This window comes from Vombatus ursinus, unplaced genomic scaffold, assembly GCF_900497805.2.
Source record: "Vombatus ursinus unplaced genomic scaffold, bare-nosed wombat genome assembly UNPS02014779.1, whole genome shotgun sequence".
In the NCBI taxonomy this organism is placed as follows: Eukaryota; Metazoa; Chordata; class Mammalia; order Diprotodontia; family Vombatidae; genus Vombatus; species Vombatus ursinus.
In genome coordinates this window covers 37,920,086-37,941,382 of record NW_020954557.1, presented here as the reverse complement: position 1 = coordinate 37,941,382, position 21,297 = coordinate 37,920,086, and the positions used below count along the sequence as shown (strand labels likewise).

The following is a 21,297-nucleotide window of genomic DNA, read 5'->3' as shown; positions in this document are numbered from 1 at the left end:
ACACTGGTAAGTTCTTTGAGAACCCTGAAGTCCTAAATAAATGTGAGTTATTTTACCTTTATATCATAAAACACACTGAAAGTGCATTTTCAGTTGTATCCAAAGTTATACTGTTATATCCCACCTGGCAGCATTAACTGGTTCTCCAAAAGGATTTTTTGTTAGGCAAAAATTGCAGAGGGCATTGTCCTTAGGAGAAATCTTACAAATGGAAACATGGGTAGAGGAGAGTGGGATGGGGAACCAGAGACTGGAATGTGGATTGTATCCAGTGATTTGAGTGCCTGAGCAGATGCGCTCCTAAGCTAGGGTCCCAAAGTAGATGTCATGGAAGTACCTAATAACCAACTGAAGAAAATGCTGATCACTGTATGTACCATAACCTCACAATGCATGAAACTATCAGTGTTATTACTTTATGCAAATATCTCAGACTTATATTGGATTCTTATATAAGTAATATATAGTAATTCTACAGAATTAATGAGTCTCAGTGTGAAACAATTACCGTGCCTCATAGAGGTCACATATACAATATTTTATATACTTGTGACTGCTGGACATATCCACGTAATGCCCCAATATGTTTTGTCAAACCTACTAATTCAATGGTCATTTATATAAGGAAACAATAACAACATCAAAATAATAAACATGTACATGGTACTTTAAAGTTTATAAAGCACTTTACAAATATTATTTCATTTTATCCTCACAACAATGGGAGGTGGTTTCTAGTGTTATCCCTATGTTACAAATAAGGAAAATAGAAGTGAACTGCCCAGGGTCACTCAGCTGGGAAGTGTCTGACATGATTAAAATCATGTCTTCTTGACTCCAAATTCAGCGCTCTATCCCCTCTGCCACCTAGTTCCCTCCAGAGATGCAACCAGAGAACCTCAACTTCCTTATTTACATAAATATAACCCATCTTGGCCCTCCACCCTGCAATCAATATACTGGAACTGGTTCAAGTGGTGATCTTTGTATTTGAAGATAAGCCATCCATCTTTTCTTCCTGTTGTTTTAGCATTGTACTCACCATACCAAGTGACAAGAAGATCTACAATTTCATCAACTTAGAGAACTCCAAATGTAGGAATTCTCTACATTAATGCAGATGTCTATGATTTAGTAGATAAGCCCTAGGGAGGTGATTGAAGCTCATAAAGGTTAAAGTGCTAACCCAGGGTTCCATGGTTAATAGATGTCAGAGATTAGATCACAGGTCTTTCTCACCTGAAGCCTAGCATTCTATTCAAAACGATATACCTGTATTGCCTCTACATAAGAAAGAATAGAATCACCAAATACTTCCTATATTTTGGTTATGCCAAATGAAATGTCTCCATGTCCGCTAGGATAGTGGTCTCCAAATTTTTTTGATCATGCTGCTTTATCATAAAAAAATGTTTCAGCACACATCCTTATGAATGGAAAATTTACTTATTTATAAAGCATATGTGTATGTGGTGCTATATTAATAGTTGTATATATTATAAAACTTGTACAAAAATAGACGTTAAAAAGGATGCGATGAAGATGAAATAATATTTCACCCTTGAGTTGATAAAGAGCCACTGGGGTTTATTGAGTACAGGATTGACATGATTAGATCCAAGCTTTGGCAAAAATTACTTTGATGTATTGGAGAATGGAGGGGCATTTAGGTGGTACAATGGATAGAACACTGGGCTGGGAAGGAGGAAGACTCATCTTCATGAGTTCAAATCTGGCTTGAGACACTTACTATCTGTGTGACCCTGGGCAATTCACTTAACCCTGTTTGCCTCAGTTTCCTTATCTGTAAAATGATCTGGAGAAGGAAATCACAAACCACTCAAGTATCTTTGCCAAGAAAACTCCAAATAGGGGATGATGAAGAGTCAGATTGAAGTGACTCAACAATAACAATTGAAGGAGATATTGGAATCAGGGGAGACTTGAGGAATGAAGACCAGTCAGGATACTGTTGCAATAATCCAGGCAAGAGGAGATGAGAGTCTGAACTACAGCAATGACCCTGTGAGTACAGAGAAGAGGATAAGATTGAGAGATATTACGGAGATAGAAATGACAAGATTTGTCAACTAACTGGATGGATGTCATGAAGGAAAATAAAGACTCAAAGATGACACTGTGGTTAAAACATGCATGACTAGAAGGAGGGTAGCACCTTATGAAGAAATAGGAAAGTTCAAAGGAGGTGTGGGTTTGGGGGGAATAAAAATACAATGAGATCTGCAATGAGGCACACAACCCACTAGTGCCTATTCATCAGTACTACTTACTTTGTCCCACCAAAAAAAAAAAATAATAATAAAAACTTGGTCAGGAGGAAGCAGGGGAGATATCTTAAAGTTCACTATTCCAGAGCCACAAAGTCTACCTAGGAACACCAGCCAGGAAGGGAGTAAAATGGGGGCAGACCTCCTGTTTCAGTAATGAGGTATTCTACTGGGCAGTGGCTACAGAGGGAGTGGGAATGATGCCTTCTTAATGCTTGGGTCAGATTTAGGCTATAGTCACCCCATGGGGCTATCTCTGGGTAGATAAAGGGGAAAGGTTAGGAGTTGCCACAGTGTTAGAAGGCCAGCACCAGGACAGAAAAGGTGGGAAAGTATTGGGCAATCATGGGTGAAGGGGATGGTCTGATTGTGCTAAAGATAAATTGTGACTGTCCACCTTGGGGGACAACACTCTGATTAGATGATCACAAACCCTTTCCACATTGCACAAGCGGCCAGGGACATCTTCCAGATTCCAGTGCCACTCAGGCTACTCTTATTCACCCCTGTTGATCACTATCCTGCTACAAGTTCACAGTTTCTCTCTTATCCTCCTACACATAACCATTGTTTATCTTGGCAGAGAAGGTGCAATCAATAGTCATCCAAGACTGTCATCTGAGTTAAGTCAGTGACAAGTTGGTGGCAGATGAAAGAGGAAATGGATTCTCAGTGCCTAGAAGAGTACAGAAGTGGGTCTTTAAAAAAAAAAAAGTCACCAGAAATTGGAAGAAACAGTGACTCACTTAGATCAGGAAGTTGTTGAAATCGATTTTTTTTAAATGAACTGTTGAAAAAGAAGAATGAGGAACTCACTTCTATTTTGGAAAAAATGGCCAATTGGTGCAACAACAATAACACGGATGAAATAACACATACCCACAGTTCTACTGTACAGCTGTTTTATGACCCCATTTGGGGTTTCTTGGCAAAGATACTGGAGTGGCTTGCCATTTCCTTCTCCAGCTCATTTTACAGATGAGGAAACTGAGGCAGAGTTGCGTGACTTGCCCAGGGTCACACAATAGTGTCTGAGGTCAGATTTGAACTTAGGTCCTCCTGATTCCAGGGCCAGCACTCTATCCACTTAGCCATTTAGCTGCCTTCTACTGTATAGATATGTCCTGAATGTCTATGAGGAGAAATAGAAACTTTTACCTAATGAAGGACTAAAGAGGGGAAGGCTAGACCTGGATGCCTTTCTCAATCATGTGTGCATTTTGTCCCCAAAGAAGTTCTCTCTGAGGAATTAGTACAGAGAAATGAAGGAAGTTCTCAGATCTCAGTACTTCTATTGATTTTCCATATCAATTGGGGAATGAGGTTTGCATACAAAAGAAGTTTTTGTCTTATCTCTCAGTAGGTACCCTGAATAGGTTTTGCAGTATGTCCTTCAAATGCAAGATATTTTGAATTTTCTGATTTGCTTGTTTTTAAGTAATAACACTAGGTTTCATAATAATGCACCTTCTATCAACAAATAATGACATCATGTTCTTGAGTTACTAGCTTTGTTCCTCAGTTTTCTCATCGGTTAGTGCCTACACGGGACTATTATGCCAGGATCAAATGAGATAATATGTGTGAAGCACTTGGCAAATTTTAAGGTGTTATGTAACTATTATATGATAAATGTAATAGGTGCTATATTCTTATTTTTGTAGATTTAGAGCTAGAAGAAACTTTTTTTCAAATTTTATTAATTTTTTTGATTTATCAATAATCACTTCCATATGCTTTTGAGTTTAAAATTTTTCTCCCCCTCCCTCCCCACCATCCTCCTCAAGATGGCACACAATCTGATAAAGGCTATACATTTACATTCCTATTAAACATATTTTCACATTAGTGATGTTGTAAGTAAAAATTAAAACCAATAGGAGGAACCATCAGAAAGAGGAAATAAAGCTCAATAGAAGATAAAAAAATAGCAATTCAACTTCCATGGTTCTTTCTTTGGATGTGGATAGCATTTTCCATCACAAGGCCCCTGGAGATGTCTTAGATCCTTGTATTGCTGGGAAGGGTTAAGTTTATCAAGATTAGTCATCGCACAATGTGGCTGTTATTGTGTACAATGTTCTCCTGGTTCTGCTCACTTAACTCAGCATCAGACCATACAAGTCTTTCCAGGTTTTTCTGAAGTCAGCCTGTTCATTATTTCTAATAGCACAATAGTATTCCATTACATTCATATCTACAACTTGTTTAGCCATTCCCCAATTGATGAGCATCCCCTCAATTTCCAATTCTTTGCCACAACAAAAAGAGCTGCTATGAATATTTTTGTACATGTAGATCCTTTTCCCATTTGTATGATCTCTTTGGGTGGAAGAAACTTAAGGAGCTATCTAGTCTAACCTCTTAAGCAGGGGTGCACTTGAGGACGTACAGGGCCACATGTGGCCTTGAGGTCGCAGGTTCCCCACCTCTGCTTACTTTTACTGATGAGGAAGTGAGGTGACTTGCCCAAGACAGAATAGGTAGTAAGTAGAAGAGCCAAGATTTGAACACAGATCCTACCTACTGTAAAAGTTCAAAATAGGTAATTATGTAAACATCATCTTTTTTATGGTAATACTAAATCTACCCTCCCTAGGACTTTTTCCTTTCTCTCTCCTTCTCCCCCTCCCTCTCTGTCTCAGTGGTTTGCTGACAAATGTTTAACAGCTGGATCTCTGGGCCAAAAAAATTGTACCTGTGTCACACTTAAAAGTTTAATCTATCTCATTAACATTCCTCCATCACTTTCTTAAGTCGAGGATATCAACAAAACAATAAATTAAGCTGTAACTTGTAGCCGTTCCTGATTTCTAAGGTGTACACGATCACACTAAACATGCAATGACTGGCTCTTGTGAATCCCTCTGAGCTGGCTCCCGCATGCTGCTGCTCCCTTCTCATGTTTAGTAAGTCACCAGATCTTTTCAATTCTACCTCTATAACACCTTTTCTATTTGTTCCCTTTTCTTCGCTCACATAGCCTCTACCTTAATTCCCAGACTCATCACTTCTCAGTAGAGAGCAACAGTCTTCTAATCGGTCTTCTCAACTTCTGGGCTCTTCTAATTTCAAGGTATTCTCCACATAGCTGCCAAATTAATATTTATAAAACACACATATGATGATGTCACTCTCCTACTCAAGAATCTTCCGAAGCTCCCTCTTGCCTCTGTGATAAAATGCAAATTCCTCTACTCGGCTTGAAAAGCCTTCACAACCTGAACTATTGCAATAGCCTTCTGGCTGGTCTTCTTGCCACAAATCTCTCCCCACTCTAATCCATCCTTCACTCAGTGGTCAAACTGACCTTCCTAAAGTTCAGATATGAATATGTCACCTCTTCCATTCAACAAATTCCAGTGACTCCCTAATATCACCAATATCAAATATAAATTTTTCCATTTTTTTAAATGTTCTTTATAATCCATCCCTTTCCTACCTTTCCAGTTCTCTACAACATTATTTTCGTCACGTGCACTGCAATCTAGTGACACTGGCCTCCTCACTTTTCCTCCGAAACAATATCGTAAATCTAGGCATTTTCACTGATTGTCCCTCATGCGTGGAACACTCTCCCTCCTCATCTCTATCTCCTAACTTCTTAGGATTCCTCCAGGTACCAGCTAAAACTGTTCTTTCTTATAAGAAGCCATTCCCATAGGGCAGCTAGGTGGCGCAGTGAATAGAGCACCAGCCCTGGATTCAGGAGGACCCTGAGTTCAAATCTGACCTCAGACACATAACACTTACTAGCTGTGTGACCCTGGGCAAGTCACTTAACTTCACTGCCTAACCAAAAAAATAAAAACAAGAAGCTATTCCCAATTTTCAATAATGCTAATGCCGTATCTGAGATTTTATATATTTACACATAAAATTGTGTATATACACATATGTATGTATAATCATCATATATGTGTATATATGATGATTATATACATACACATGCAGAGAGAGAGAGGGAGACACAGGAGGAGAGGCAGGGAGTGTTTATTTGTAGCTGATTGTATCTTGTCTTCCCTGTTAGACTATAAACTCCTTGAGGGCAGGGACCATTTTTTGCCTTTCTTTGTATTCTCAGTGCTTAGCACAGGGGCACATGTGCCTGCCACATTGTAGGTGCTACATAAATGCTTATTGACTTGAGCTGACATTCATTTAATTTTATTCCTTTCATGATTTTCTGACTTTGCTCAGTAGATTGCCAGTGCATGGGCCCTGGAAGGGAGCAGTCAGTTACTTGTGGTACCGGTTTCATTTTCTCTAGAAACTAAAAAGAGCTAAAACTGTGTGGGGTGGAGGGAAGATGGGGCGCAAGCATGAAGTCACATAGAACAATCCCTTGTGATGGGCTGATGCTTCCCCAGTCCCACCCAGCAGCTACTTTCTGATTAGCTTAAGTATTTAAAGGCTTTCAGAGGACTAATACTTGAAGTGTGATGGAAATTGCACTGCCAGAGATTAGCTAGCACTACAATGGAGTTTGCTGCTCTATGTTGGGGTTCAGTTACTCTACATTAATAATGTTATTGTGAATTAGTGTTGGCCAGGGTAATGTTCTGGGATATAGGCAATAATCAACACTTCTATATGCCAGAGTTAGTTTGTTGAATCAAATTATCTAGGCCCTTTATTTGTCTCTGCATTTCACTGACTTCACTATTCAATAGCTCCTCTATTGAAAATAACTAAGGGAAAGGGATGGGCAAAATTAAAAGAATTCATTTTTACGGTGGCCAGCTCCTGTTTATCCATGGAAATTCATGCAAAATAGACAGAGATTCACAGACATTCAAAAAAACCTCACTTTATCCATGTTATAACTTTCCTACAACAAACCAATTCTTGTATTAGAAAGGATGGCACATATCAAAACTTACTAAGTAAGATTATTCCCTCTTTGTCTTCCTGTTCATACTCTGGTGACCAACAGTGATCAGCCAGTAGGGAGAAAAAACAAAGGCCAGAAATGATCAAAATGAACTGAATACAGTGCCAGAGTGATCGAGAGTCTGCTGTAGTTGTTTAGCAACTCTGGTTTGGCGCAGGAAGTAAAAGTGGTTGACTAAGATGTTTAGGAAGATTGATATTAGATTTTTCAGTAAACATACGTAAATGAGACTTATGTCTTGCTTAAAAATCAGCTGATTCTGTTAAAGTTCACATTGGAAGTATGATAAAGTTTAGCATTAAAAAATAAAACAGACAAAATTTTAATCAGAGATCAAGTACTGACATTCAATCTTAAAAATCCAATTGCTGATTAGAGACACATAGAAAAACCATCATTAGATATAGCCATGAAATGCAGAGAAGCAGCTAGATCAATTTATACTTCAGTTATCTCTTGAAAGATGGCATGCTCAAAGAGGTTATTAGTGTGGAGAAGCACGGACTATTCAGCAAGAAATGAGAAACATGATAGCCATAAGCTCTACCTGTTCTCTGCATCAGCACTGCATTTGGGAGACATCAATTCAAAGGATTTGGTAAACTTCACCACCTGTCATAGGAAAAAAAAAGATTATTAATTCAACTAATAGAAGATTTTTTTCACAGCTCTGAAAAAATTTGGGTAACAGTTTTCAAGTTGCAAATTTATCATTTCCATTTTTCACAATTACTAAAACTGTCAAGTACTATAGATGAGGAAAATCTTAAGGGAGAAGAAATCTCCCATTCTATCCATTCAACTAAATTCTTTTTAGGGGACACTCCACCAAAATCTTAATAAATTTTACAAGTATGGAAGTATCCATTATTGTAGTGGGGCAAATAGGGTTATTGTGATCCAGTTTAGAACTCACCTTTCTAATGCCCTGCTATCCACTCAGTCACTCTTGCTTATTATCCTTAAATAGACACGTGGGTCACTGCACGGTTGGCAGGGCAGCCCCCAAAGAGAAGACCACCCTAGTAATTGGATCTGTGTTCAAATCTTCACTCTTCTACTTACTACCTATTCAGTCTTGGTTAAGTCATCTTACTTCCTCATGAGTAAAATTAAGAAGTTGTACGAGATAGCTCCTTAAGTTTCTTCCAGCTCTAAATCTATGAAAATAAGAATATAGCACCTATTATATTTATTATATAATAATTATATAGCACCTTAAAATTTGCAAAGTGCTTCACACATATTATCTCATTTGATCTTCACATAACAGTCCCATGTAGACACTATTATTATCCTTACTTTACAGAAGAGAAAACTGAGGAACAAAGCTAGTAAACCTCTGAGGCAGGATTTGAACTCAGGTCTTCCTGACTCCAAGTCCAACATTCTATCCATTAAACCACCTAATGCTTATGATCCAAGAATCTATGGGCTGTTTATTTCCTTCTTAGGGATTCACAGTACACAATAACACATTGATGACAATCATTGCCTATCCTGGAAAATCCCAAATCATTCCTTTATCAATTAGAAAATACTAAAGATCCTATGTTTATATTATATCACCAACCTCTACCTCTTCCTTCCAGGAGGATACTACTGCAGGTGGCTCCTGAATTCATAATCATTTTGCAAGTCTTTTCAATAACTTTAAAGAATTACAAAGAAAGGAAGAGAAAAGGGAAACAGAATGGGAGGGATTGTGTTAAAAGGAAAAGGTGGGATGGGAGGGATTATGTGAAAATGAAAACATCAAGTCAACAAGCAGTTATCAAGCATTTACTGTGCTCTAGGCACTTGGCTAAGGACAGGGATATAAAGAAAAGTAGAAGAAAAGTTCTCAAGGAACTCACAGCCTAACGAAGGGGACATCATGCCAACAATTGTGTACAAACAAGATATAGATACAGGATAAATTGGTAATCGTCTCAGAAGGAAAGACACTGGAGAAGTAGAAGGAGGAGACAGACCAAGAAAAGCTTCTTATAGAAAATAAGACTTGAGCTAAATCTTGAAAGAAGCTAGGAAAGTCAGGAGCCCAAGACAAAGAGGAAGAGTATGTCAGTCCTGGGAGAATAAAAGAATTTGAAATGAGAGATGGAGTGTTGTGAGTGAGGAAGAAAAGGGTCAAGGAATATGAGAAAAGAAGAAAGAGCAAGGAAAAAGAAGAAGGAAAGAGACAACTAAGGAAAGAAAAAGGAGGGGAGAACTGGGAGAGAGTGTAGGAGATACTGCTACAATTTGGTAGTTTACACCCGGCATGTATCATGTTCCGCCACTAGGGGGCAGCCAGTCCCAGATTAATGGCAGAAACCAAGCTGCGCCATCCTGAAGAGCTGGCTAGCTATGCCTTGTGCAAGAAGCAAGATAATTTGAAACAGAACCAGGTGAAAACCAGAGGTCAGAGGCACTAAGCCACGATCAAAACAGCAGAGTAGGACAGAAGAGAGCACTTCATGCCAGAAAGTCATCTAAAAGAGAGGTTGAGGCATCAGCATAGGTTCAAAATACTGAAGTAAACCCCAGTGTAAGAAATGCCAGAGAAGATGGTTCAAGGGTGGAGGAGCTCAGGGCTACCAGAAGAATGAGTGCTTGCTGGGCTCACACTATGCTCCAGCATTCAAACATCAAGTCTGTGATCTGACTGTTTGGATGTTCTTGCCAATGATGCAGAGGATAACCCATCAGTTTCTGCACATCCTATGGGACTCTTGTCCCCATCACCCAGGTGCTAGAAGGCTTCTTTGCTTTCTCCTGACCAGTGGAACACCCTGGCTGTCCAACTGCCATCCTCCTATCTCACCAAATACTAGTTCATCTTCATTTCCTATTAGAAATTTCCCTAATGAAAGCTTTCACTCCTATTCTTCTTCCAAGGTCTTTGGTTATAAAGTATAGCCTGCTCATGTCCATTATGCAGTCCCCCATCGTTCTCTGTGTTATGTTCATTGTTGGTCTTTGGGGTTTAGTTCCCAGTCCCACATACAAACCTGATAGGATATTAGTATTGAAAAGATGGGTTTTTATTTTGGGGAGAAGTTTAGCTACACAAAAGGAGTTTTGCAATTTTCCAAAGAGAATCCAGCCAGTTTTTCTCCCCAGGTTAATTCTGGGCCTAATTTATTAACCTGTTTTCCCACAGGGTCCTTTTAATAGAGCACTGGTATATGTTGGACATACCCCCTCTCTACTCCTTAACTGGTCAGACCTCTTGAAAGCTAAATTCCAGGTGGCCTGTGCCAGAGCTGAAATTCCTAATGGGCCTCTGCTGTTTATTTTCTTGCAGAGGATTTGATATACTTAGGATCACATGATCATACATTTAGAACTAGAGGGGACCCCCATGGATTGAGTACAATCCTCTCATTTTGGAGATGAGAACACTGAGGCTCAGGGGAGTTGTGACTTGCCTAAAGTCACACAGATACTAAGTGGTAGAGCTAGAATTTGAATCAAATCCTCTAATTTGATATTCAGTGCTCTTTTCATCAGAACATGCTCATGCATGGGGTTGACAGGGATTAGGGAGGAGGATAAAAAGGGGGGAAAGAGTCACAATGATAAGATTTGCTTACATTTAAAATCTTCCACCAACCTGAAGAAGGTACATCTGAATGTCACTGCAGGCCTCTAAGACTGACATTTAAATTTGCTACAGCTAGGCACAGTCATGCCTCAGAGGTCTTGGAAAGCATCTAAATTATACAACTTACACGGGCTGCACTATAGGAATTGATGGGCACTTGAGATAATGGTTTGGGAACTGGGAGTGCTTTAAGTATTAAAACACCTTTAGGAGAGAGGTAATGAACCTGAACTAGGAAAATGCAGAATCAGGAAATTGAAAATCCTACCATGGTAAAAAATGGATGGAATGTATACCAGTAACCTCCATGGTCAGGATGGAGAGTGAGTTGAGTACTGAAAATTTAGTGCTTCTGTAGATAGAAGGAGACAACTCCAACAACTCTTGGTAATCATTTTATTTCATGCCACACTGTGAAATAAAGTCCTCCAGAGTCACTCATCTTAGGCTGTTAAGGTATTAAAAATAATCATTGAGGGTTCTTGTTCCAGAAGAACATTCATATTTGCTTGCATGTTGTCTCTCCCATTAGATTATAAGCTTCTAAAGGGCAAGGACAGTCTTTTGCCTTTCATTGTATCCTCAGCAGTGAGCACAGTGCCTGGCACATAGTAGGCACTTTAAAAATGCTTATTGACTGGTTATTGACTGACTCATTCATTCGACAACTCTTTAGACACCTAATTTGTACGAAACATTGTACATAAAAGCTGTCTTCTATTTTCCAAAGTGGGACAGGCATCAAAACCCTTAGGTTATACCCCATGATTAGTACATCATTATGTTTGCTGATGTTTATGTTTGTAGCTTCCACTTCTAATGTTTGTTTATGTGCCAGTCAAAATAAATGAACCTGTAATTAGGATATCCTGCCACCAGGTGCTAGCAGGTTCTTTACATTTATGGTTTGAACCGTCTGCTGTAATATATAAATATGGTTCACAGAGAGGGAAAGGAGCACAATGTTCCACTAATTATGCATTTGTTTTTTAATATAGAAATATGACTCATTAATATGGATGAACTCAAACATAGTCTCAAACACTGAATGTTGACCTAGGTAAAGGACACATGAACAAAACCCCCTAACACATTAAGTGGACCTTTGCAGCAAAATTAAAGTGAAGAGGATATATATATAGATATATATATATAGATCTATCTATCTATCTATATGAAGATATATATATATACACACACACATACATACACACACATATGTATATATCACCAAATATATATAGTTAATATATAGTATATTCAGACACACACACACACACATACACACACACAGATATATATATATATATATATATATATATATATATATATGTAGTCCAACACACATACAGTCAGCAAGTGTGTGGGGGGGGGTGGGTGTGTGTATGGAGAGAGAGAGAGAGAGAGAGAAAGAGACAGTCAACAAATATATGGGTGTGTATTTGTTTCAAGGGACTTCTTTTTTGCCTTCCCCCCCCCACCAATGTAGAGGAAGAGGATGGAAGGACAAGAAAGATAGGAATAGGGTAGACAAAAAAATAAAAAAAGACAGTCATTGAAGCACCTTCTTGAAAAATGCAGAGAAAAGATCAGAAAGAAGGCCAGGCATGTAGGATAGCTTTGAAAACAACAGTAAGATCTTTGTTGCTGTTCAGTCATTTTTCAACACGTTCAACTCTTCATGATCCCATTTGGGGTTTTCTTGGCAAAGATACCCGAGTGATTTGCCATTTCTTTTTCCAGCCCATTTTAGAGATGAGCAAACTGAGGCAAACAGGGTTATATAGCTAGTAAGTGTGAGAGGCCAGATTTGAATTCAGGAAGAGGAGTCTTTCTGACTCCAGGCCTGGCACCCTATTTACTTGCACCACCTGGCTATACACATACACGTAGAGAGAGTTGAGTACAGAAATAAATTTCACTCAGTAGGGAAATAGGTAAAAGAGAGAAAGTGGAGAAAGAATTAGAGGGACAGTAGATTAAGGGAGGCATTAGTTCTAAGCAAAACAAACTTTAATGATGTATACAACTATAGTCCTTTTGAGGTGGCAAAGAATGGGAATCTAAGAGGGGTGTCCATAAATTAGGGAATGGGTGAATAAGTTATTATATAAATGTGTGGAAAATGATAAAAGGAATGATTTCAGGGAAACCTTAGAAGACATGTATTAACTGATGGTGAAGGAAGTTAACAGAATCAGAACAATTGATACCATGTCAGCAATATGGTAAAGGCCAACAACTTTGAAAGAATTAAGAACTCTTATTAGTGTAATAACTAACCAGGATTCTAGAGGACTAATCATGAGACATGCTACCCAGCTCCTGATAGAGAGGTGAAGGAATTGCAAAATGAGACATACTGGGGGGAGGGGGGAGGCCATGGACAATATGGAAAAGTTTTGCTTCACTATGATGTTTTGTTTTTCTTTAGTTCTAATTTGGGGGGGAGTGTAAGAAGGTAAAAAAGCAGATTTTTGCTGATTGAAAATATATGCGTGTATGTATGTATATATGGGGGTATATATACATACATACACACATATATATGCATGTATACATATGTACATATACACACAAAAAAATCAATTGGAGGAATAAAAAGTAAAGAATATCAAGAGAATCAATAAAAAAAGGGAAGTAAGGAAGTCTAGTAGTACCTGATCTCAAACTATACCACAAAGCTATAACTATTGAAACAATTTGGTACTGGGTAGCAAATAGGTTGTTCAGTGGAATAGATTAGGTACACAATATACAGAAGCAAATCAGCACAATAATAGCACAATCAACACAGGCTATTGGGATGAGAAATTGGTATTTGACAAAAACTGTTGAGAAAACTGAAAAACAGTCTGGCAGAAAGTAGATGTAGAACAACATTTCACATCATATATCAAGATAAGCTCCAAATAGGTATATGTTTTAGACATAAAGAGTGATATCATAAGCAAATTAGAGAAGAATGGAAGAAATTACCTGTCAGATATATGGATGTAGATTTAGTTCATGACTAAATAAGAGAAAAGAAATTCACAGGAGGTAAAATGGATAATTTTTATTACATAAATTTTTTTTGCAGAAACAAAACCAATGCAGCTAAAGTTAGAAGAAAAGCAGGAAATTCGGGGAATATTTATAGTAAGTTTTCTCTGGTAAAGGACTCATTTTAAGATATGTAGAGAACTGAATCAAATTTATAAAAATCAGTGCCATTTCCAAATTTTTTAATGGTCAAAGATATGAACAGGTAGTTTTCAGAGGGGGAAGAATCCAAGCTATCAGTAGGAAATAAAAAAATGTTTTAAACCACCAATAATTAGAGAAATACAAATTACAAGTGAAGAACTAAGGAACTACCTCAAACTCATCAGATTGGCCCAGTAGATGAAAATGACAAATGTAGAGGAGCTGTCAGAAAACAGGTACTTCAGTTTACTGTTGGTAGAGCTTTGAAATGGTCCAACTACTGTGGAAAGCAATTTGGAACTATAACCCCAGAACTATTAAAGTGTGCGTATCCTTTTACCCAGTGATGCTGCTTCTGGATCTATGCACCCAAAAAGATCAAAGAAAGAGGAAAAGGACCAATTAGTAGAAAAATATTTATAGCAACTCTTTTATAGTAGAAAAGATTTGGAAACTGATGTAAGCACATCAACCGAGGAATGGTAGAACAAGCCATAGTACATGAATGTGATGGAATATTATTATGCTATAAGAAATTAAGAGGATGGTTTCAGAAAAACCAGGAAAGACTTATATGAACTGACATAAAGTAAAATGAATAGAACTAGGAAAGCAATTTATACAAGAACAATAACATTGTAAGGACAATCAACTCTGAAAGACTTAGGAACTCTGTTCAAGACAATGACCAACCATAATTCCAAAGGACTCATGATAAAACATGCTATCCCCCTCTAGGTAAAGAAGGGTTGGACTCAGAATATAGATCAAAATACATATTCTTTTGCATCTTCCTTCCATATTGCTTCCTCCCTGCCCTCCTCTTTCTCCCATTCCCCTTGGTTAATGTATTTGTTGATGAATTTGTTTTGCATGATTCTATATATTTGTAATGGTTTTTTTTTTCCTGCCTTCTCAATGGGTGAAGGTGATGGCAAAAATTTGGAACCGAAAATAAGATAAAATATATATACATATATATATACACACATACACATATGTGTATATACTGATATAAATGTGTACATGTGTGTTTATATATGTATACATGTATGTGTGCATATATGTGTGTGTATATGTACATATATCTAACCAAAACTAAAATATTTAGTCCACTTAAGCTCACTAACACACAAGATATCAATATCCAATCTTTCCATCTCTTATCTGACCACATCCAGCTTAACGTGGTTCATAGATCTTATTTTCCACGTTCCTATGCAATATTGATCTTTACAGCACTGCACTTTACTTTCATCACCAGTCATATCTGTAGCTCAGCTTCCTTTTGGCTTTGGCCCAGCTGCTTCATTATTTCTGTAACTACTTTTTGTTTTCCTCCACTCTTCCCCAGTAGCATATTGGACACCTTCCAACCTGAGGGGCTCATCTTCTGATGTTATCTCTTTTTTCATTTTAATACCATCCACGGGATTTTCTTGGCAAAAATACCAGAGCAGTTTGCCATTTCCTTCTCCAGCAGATTGCTTTTTGTCAGAACTCTTCACTATGACCTGTATGTCTTGAGTAACCCTATGAAGCATAGTTCATAGTTTTATTGAACTACACAAAACCCCATTGCCATGACAAGGCAGTGATCTAGAAGGAATAGGAAGTAGAAGTGATGAACAGATTTAAGTGATTAGATCTGGTAGATAGAGTTTCTGAAGAACTATGGACAGAGGTCTACAATGTTGTACAGGAGGTAGCAACAAAACTCCAAAAGAGAAAGAAGAACAATAAAGCAAAATGGCTGTCTGATGAGGCTTTAAAAAGAACTGATGAAAGAAGGAAAGCAAAAGAGAAAGGAGAAAGGGAAATATCCACCCAACTGAATGCAGAATTCCAGAGAATAGTAAGGAGTGATAAGAAGGTTTTCTTAAATGAACAATGCAAAGAAATAGAAGAAAACAATAGAATGGGAAAGACAAAATATTTCTTCAAGAAAATTAGATATACGAAACAATGTTTCATGCAAAAATGGGCACAATAAAAGACAAAAATGGTAGTGACTTAACAGAAGTAAAAGAGATTAAGAACACGTGGCAAGAATATACAGGAGAATAATACAAGAAAGATCTCGGTGTCACCAATAACCACAATGGTGTGGTTAGTAATCTAGAGAATGAAGTCAGGTGGACCTTAGGAAACATTACTAACAATAAGGCTAGTATAGGTGATGGAATACCAGCTAAAATATGCTGTTACAAACAAAGCCAATGCAAACAATATTAGCAGGGAAGCAGAAAACTGGGAAAGAATTTTTACAACCAGTGACTATCATAAGGGCCTCATTTCTAAAATATATACAGAACTAAGTCAAATTTATAAGAATACAAGTCATTCCTCAATTGATAAATGGTCAAAGGATATGAACAGGCAGTTCTCAGATGAAGAAATTAAAGCTATAAATGCTCTAAATCACTCTTGATTAGAGAAATGCAAATCAAAATAACTCTGAGGTACCACATGACACCTACCAGATTGGCTAACATGACAAAACAGGAAAATGACAAATGTTGGAGAAGGTGTGGGAAAATTGGAATATGAATGCATTGTTGGTAGAGTTGTGAACTTATCCAACCATTTTGGAGAGCAACTTGGAACTATGCCCAAAGGGTTATAAAAATGTGCATACCCTTTGACCCAGCAATAGTACTTCTAGGTCTATATTCCAAAGAGATTATACAAATGGGAAAAGGACCCACATGTACAATAATATTTATAGCAGCTCTTTCTGTGGTGACAAAGAAATTGAGGGGATGCTCCTCAACTGGGGAATGATTGAACTAATTATGGTATAGGAATGTAATGGAATACTATTGTGCTATAAGAAATGATGAGCAAGTAGACTCAGAAAAACCTGGAAAGACTTGTATGGACTGATGCTGAATGAAGCAAGCAGAGCCAGGAGAACATTGTATGCATTAATGGCCACGTTGTGCAATGACTAACTTTGATAGACTTAGCTTTTCTCAGCAATGTAAGGATCTAAGATATCTCCAAAAACCTCATGATAAAAATGCTATCCACATTCAGAGAAAGAACTACAGAGTTTGAATGCAGATTGAAGCATATTATTTGCTCTTTTTTCCTTCTGTTTTGTTTTGTTTCTTCTTTCTTGTGGTTCCTCCTATTGGTTCTAATTCTTCTTTACAACATGACTAATGTGAAAATACGTTCAATAAGAATGTATACGTAGAGCCTATATCAGATTGTATGCAGTTTAGTGGAGGAAAGCAGAGAGGAAGGGGGAGAAAATTTAAAACTCAAAAGTTTATTGAAGTGATTGCTTAAAATGAAAAATAAATTAACAATGTTTTGTTACTTAAAAAAAAAAAGATAATGCTATTAAATTATTGCACTCAATATGCCAGCAAATTTGGAATATTCAACAGTGATCACTGGATTGGAAAATATCAGTTTATATTCCAATCCTAAAGAAGGGCAAAGTCAAGGAATGTTCAAATTATCAAACAATAGCACTCATGTCACACACCAGCAAAGTTATGCTTAAGATTCTGCAAGCTAGGCTTCAGTAATATGTGACCAAGAATTACAAGAAAAGCAGGCTGGTTTTCAAAGAAGCAGAGAAACTAAAGACCAAATTGCCAACATTTGCTGGATTATGGAAAAAACAAGGGTATTTCAGAAAAACATCTACTTCTGCTTCATTGACTACTCTAAAGCCTTTGACTGTGTGGATCACAACAAAATATGGCAAGTCCTCAAAGAGATGGGAATACCAGATCATCTTACTTGTCTCCTGAGGAACCTATATGTGGGTCAAGAAGCAACAATTAGAGCCAAACATGGAACAACTGATTGCTTTAAGATTGGAAAAGAAGTATGACAAGGCTGTATATTGTCACTTTATTTATTTGACTTATATGCAGAATACATCATGCAAAATGCCAGGCTGGACAAATCAAAAGCCAGGATTAAGGTTGCCAGGAGAAATAACAATCTCAGATATGCAGAGAATACCATTCTGATGGCAGAAAATGAAGAAGTAAGAAGCCTCTTGAGGAGGGTGAAAGAGGAGAATGTAAAAGCTGGCTTGAAGCTTAACATAAAAAACCAACTAAGATCCTGGCAACCAGTCCATTACTTCCTGGCAAATAGAGAAAGAAGAAATGGAACCAGTGTCAGATTTCATATTTTGGGGCTCAAAGATCACTGCAGATGGTGACTGCAGCCATGAAACTGAAAGATGCTTGCTCCTTAGAAGGAAAGTTATTGCAAATCTGGACAACATACTAAAAAGCAGAGACGTTACCTTGCTCAAAAAAGCGCAAGTAGTCAAAGCTATGGGTTCCAGTAGCCATATATGGCTATGAGAGCTGGACTATAAGAAAAATGAGCGCTACAGAATCGATGCTTTCAAATTGTGGTGCTAGAGATGACTTTTTAGAGTCCCCTGAACAGCAAGAAAATCAAATCAGTCAATATGTAAAATAAATTAATTCAGACTGTTCATTGGAAGGTTAAATACTGAGGCTGACACTTAAATACTTTGGCCACATAATGAGAAGATGGAACTCATTGGAAAAGCTCCTGATGTTGGAAAAGATTGAAAACAAAAGAAGGGGATGGCAGAGGATGAGATGGATAGATAGTGTCATGGAAGCAATGAACATGAGCTTGGACAAACTTCACAAGATAGTGGAAGATAGAAGGATCTAGTGTGCTGTGGTTCACAGGGTCACAAAGAGTTACATGTGATTGAATGGCTTGACAGTCACAACAAAAGATGGGCATGCCTTATACTTAACACTTTTATAAGGAGTCCACTGTAGCTTTTTTTAAAAATTCCCATAGATATCTATTTTGCCCAGCACACATTTACAAATTCTGTCTCCTTGCTCCAGGTACCATCCACATATTTTTCTACTGTTCCCATAAAGTAAAACATAGTTAGCTCTTCTCTTATTAAGATGTACTTGGAAACCAAGTCTAGCACTATCTCATGCACCTAGAGGTCACTTATCTGCCAACTTCAACTATTTAGAAGAGATAAGAACCAGGAAAGATCATAATATAGATTTATAGTTGCATTAGAATTTAGAGGTCACATAGTTAGTCCAGCCCTCTCATCTGAAGCCCAGAGTGATTAAGTAACTTGATCAAAGTCATATAGGTGTTAAGTAGTGGAGCTAAGGTTTGAACCCAGCTCCTCTGACTTCAAATTCAATATTCTTTCCACTGCATCGTGCTCCTGTCCCTCAGGAGGGACCTGTACAATCCAAATAAGTGTAATGAGGTTTGTGCATTGGGGCTCATATATGTTGAGGACCTCAGACCCTCATTCAGTTTTACTCTCACTGGAGAGACAGTTCCAACAACCCTGGTTACATGGTTTTCCCATCCCACAGCACATCAAAAGAACTTAGAAGACTGGCAAGAGAAGAAAAATTCTTAGTTCAGTGATACTGACAGCAGCACAAAGTGACAGCTAAGAGTGAGAAATAACAACAACAACAATTATGATGATGATGATGATGATAAGAGCTAGCACGTATATAGCACCTACCATGTGCCAGGTACTATGCTAAGCACTTTACAATTATTATCTTGTTTGATCCTCACAACAAACCTGGGAGGTAGATACTATTATCCCTATTTTATAGACAAAGAAATGGAGACAAATAGAAGTTAAATTACTTGCCCAGGGTTAGGAAGCTGATAAATTATTTTTTCAAACCTCAAAAAGTACTACAGTCCGAGACCATCTAGTCTGGGGGAAAATAACCCTTAATATATCTCAGTAGCTTCTGAGAGTATCATAGCATTACAAAGCCAGAGTCATGACTGATGTCCATAATGATACTTAGACACTGGAAATGGCTAAATTATGCTTGGTATAATTCCATATAAAGAGACTAAGAAGTAAGTAATCTGAATAAGGATTCCTGAACGAAATGTCCATTAAGTTCATTTATCTGGAAAATTCACGTAAGTGGAACAATATTCCCTGACAATATTTAGATGAATGAGGCACTGCTAGAAAATAATATAAAAGAAAAGAGAACATTCTAAGTTCTTTAGGTAACCTGATTTGTGTTAGGCCTTATACATGCATATATGTGCTTAGTTATTATCATAATTCCTTTAAGAATGCCTCCAAAATGCCATAATGTTATGAACACTCATAATCTAGCTCTGCAGGAAATGGATTGACAATAGCATTTTCTATTGATAAAGAAGCTCCAGATACTTTTTTGTGGGGATTAGGAAAACTTTTGCTTTTGAATTTTGTAAAGATACTGTGTTCCTCTCAAAAAAAACAAAAAACAAAAAACAAAAAATAAACCAGCTTTTTTCCAAAATATCTACACCAGGGCAGCTAGGTGGCATAGTGGATAGAGCATTGTCCCTGGAGTCAGGAGGACCTAAGTTCAAATCCAGCCTCAGATATACAACACTCACTAACTGTGTGACTTTGGGCAAGTCACTTAACCCCAATTGCCTCACCAAAAAAACAAACATTAACAACAACAACAACAACAAATCACATCTACACCATTTTCACAGTGAAGAAATTGCCTGAAGACCCATTCAAGTGTTTTCATCAAAGAGAATACTGCACATTGAACATTACATTGAGCCATTTTAAAATAGTCTCACCAGCTCTCTCTGCCCCCAAATGCTTACTCTGTCTACAAAGATAGAAAGTAGCCTTCCAACTGGAAATATCTACTATAGTACATTTTCTCATTTAAAAAAAATTGGACCATCAACCACACCATCTATTTGAAAGAAATTATTCCTTTCTAATAAGCACTTGAAGATAGAAAGAAGCACAGGGCCTTAACGAAAAGTTCATCCTGCCTTTGGTGAGGCAATTGTAGTACAACAGAAAAAATCCCAGATCTGGAATCCAAGGACCTGGGTTCAGATGCTGTTTCTGCATTGGGCTGTTACCTTGGGTAAATCAATTAACTCCTCTTGGCTTCAGTTCCTCTTCTGTAAAATGAAGAGGTTGGACTAGATGGATTCTAATGTCCCTTCCATCTCTAAATCTATGGTCCTATGAATTATATAACTTACAAGAATAATAAATCTTTGGTGCAGGTAGGTGATATAGTGGATAGAGCACCAGCCCTTGAAGTCAGGAGGACCTGAGTTCAAATCCAACCTCAGACGGAACACTTGACACTTACTAGCTGTGTGGCCATGGGCAAGTCATTTAACCCCAATTGCTGGAAAAAAAAAAAAGAAAAATAAATAAATCTTTTCCTAATCGTTTGTATTACCTTATAAGATAATTGTCAGGATTCTAGACATAAGAAATAACAGTATAACATCATCATCATCATCATCATTGTCATCATCAT

The 21,297-nt window shown here is 37.6% G+C and overlaps 1 protein-coding gene across 1 annotated transcript in view; it reads right to left on the bottom strand.

Annotated features, from left to right (window-relative positions):
- PDE11A (phosphodiesterase 11A) overlaps positions 1-21,297 on the bottom strand; it is a 464,241-nt gene that overhangs the window by 241,403 nt on the left and 201,541 nt on the right. Inside the window, exon 5 of the mRNA XM_027866086.1 lies at positions 7,730-7,794. Within this exon, the coding sequence (XP_027721887.1) occupies positions 7,730-7,794 (65 nt within the window). The remainder of the gene's footprint in view (positions 1-7,729; positions 7,795-21,297) is intronic.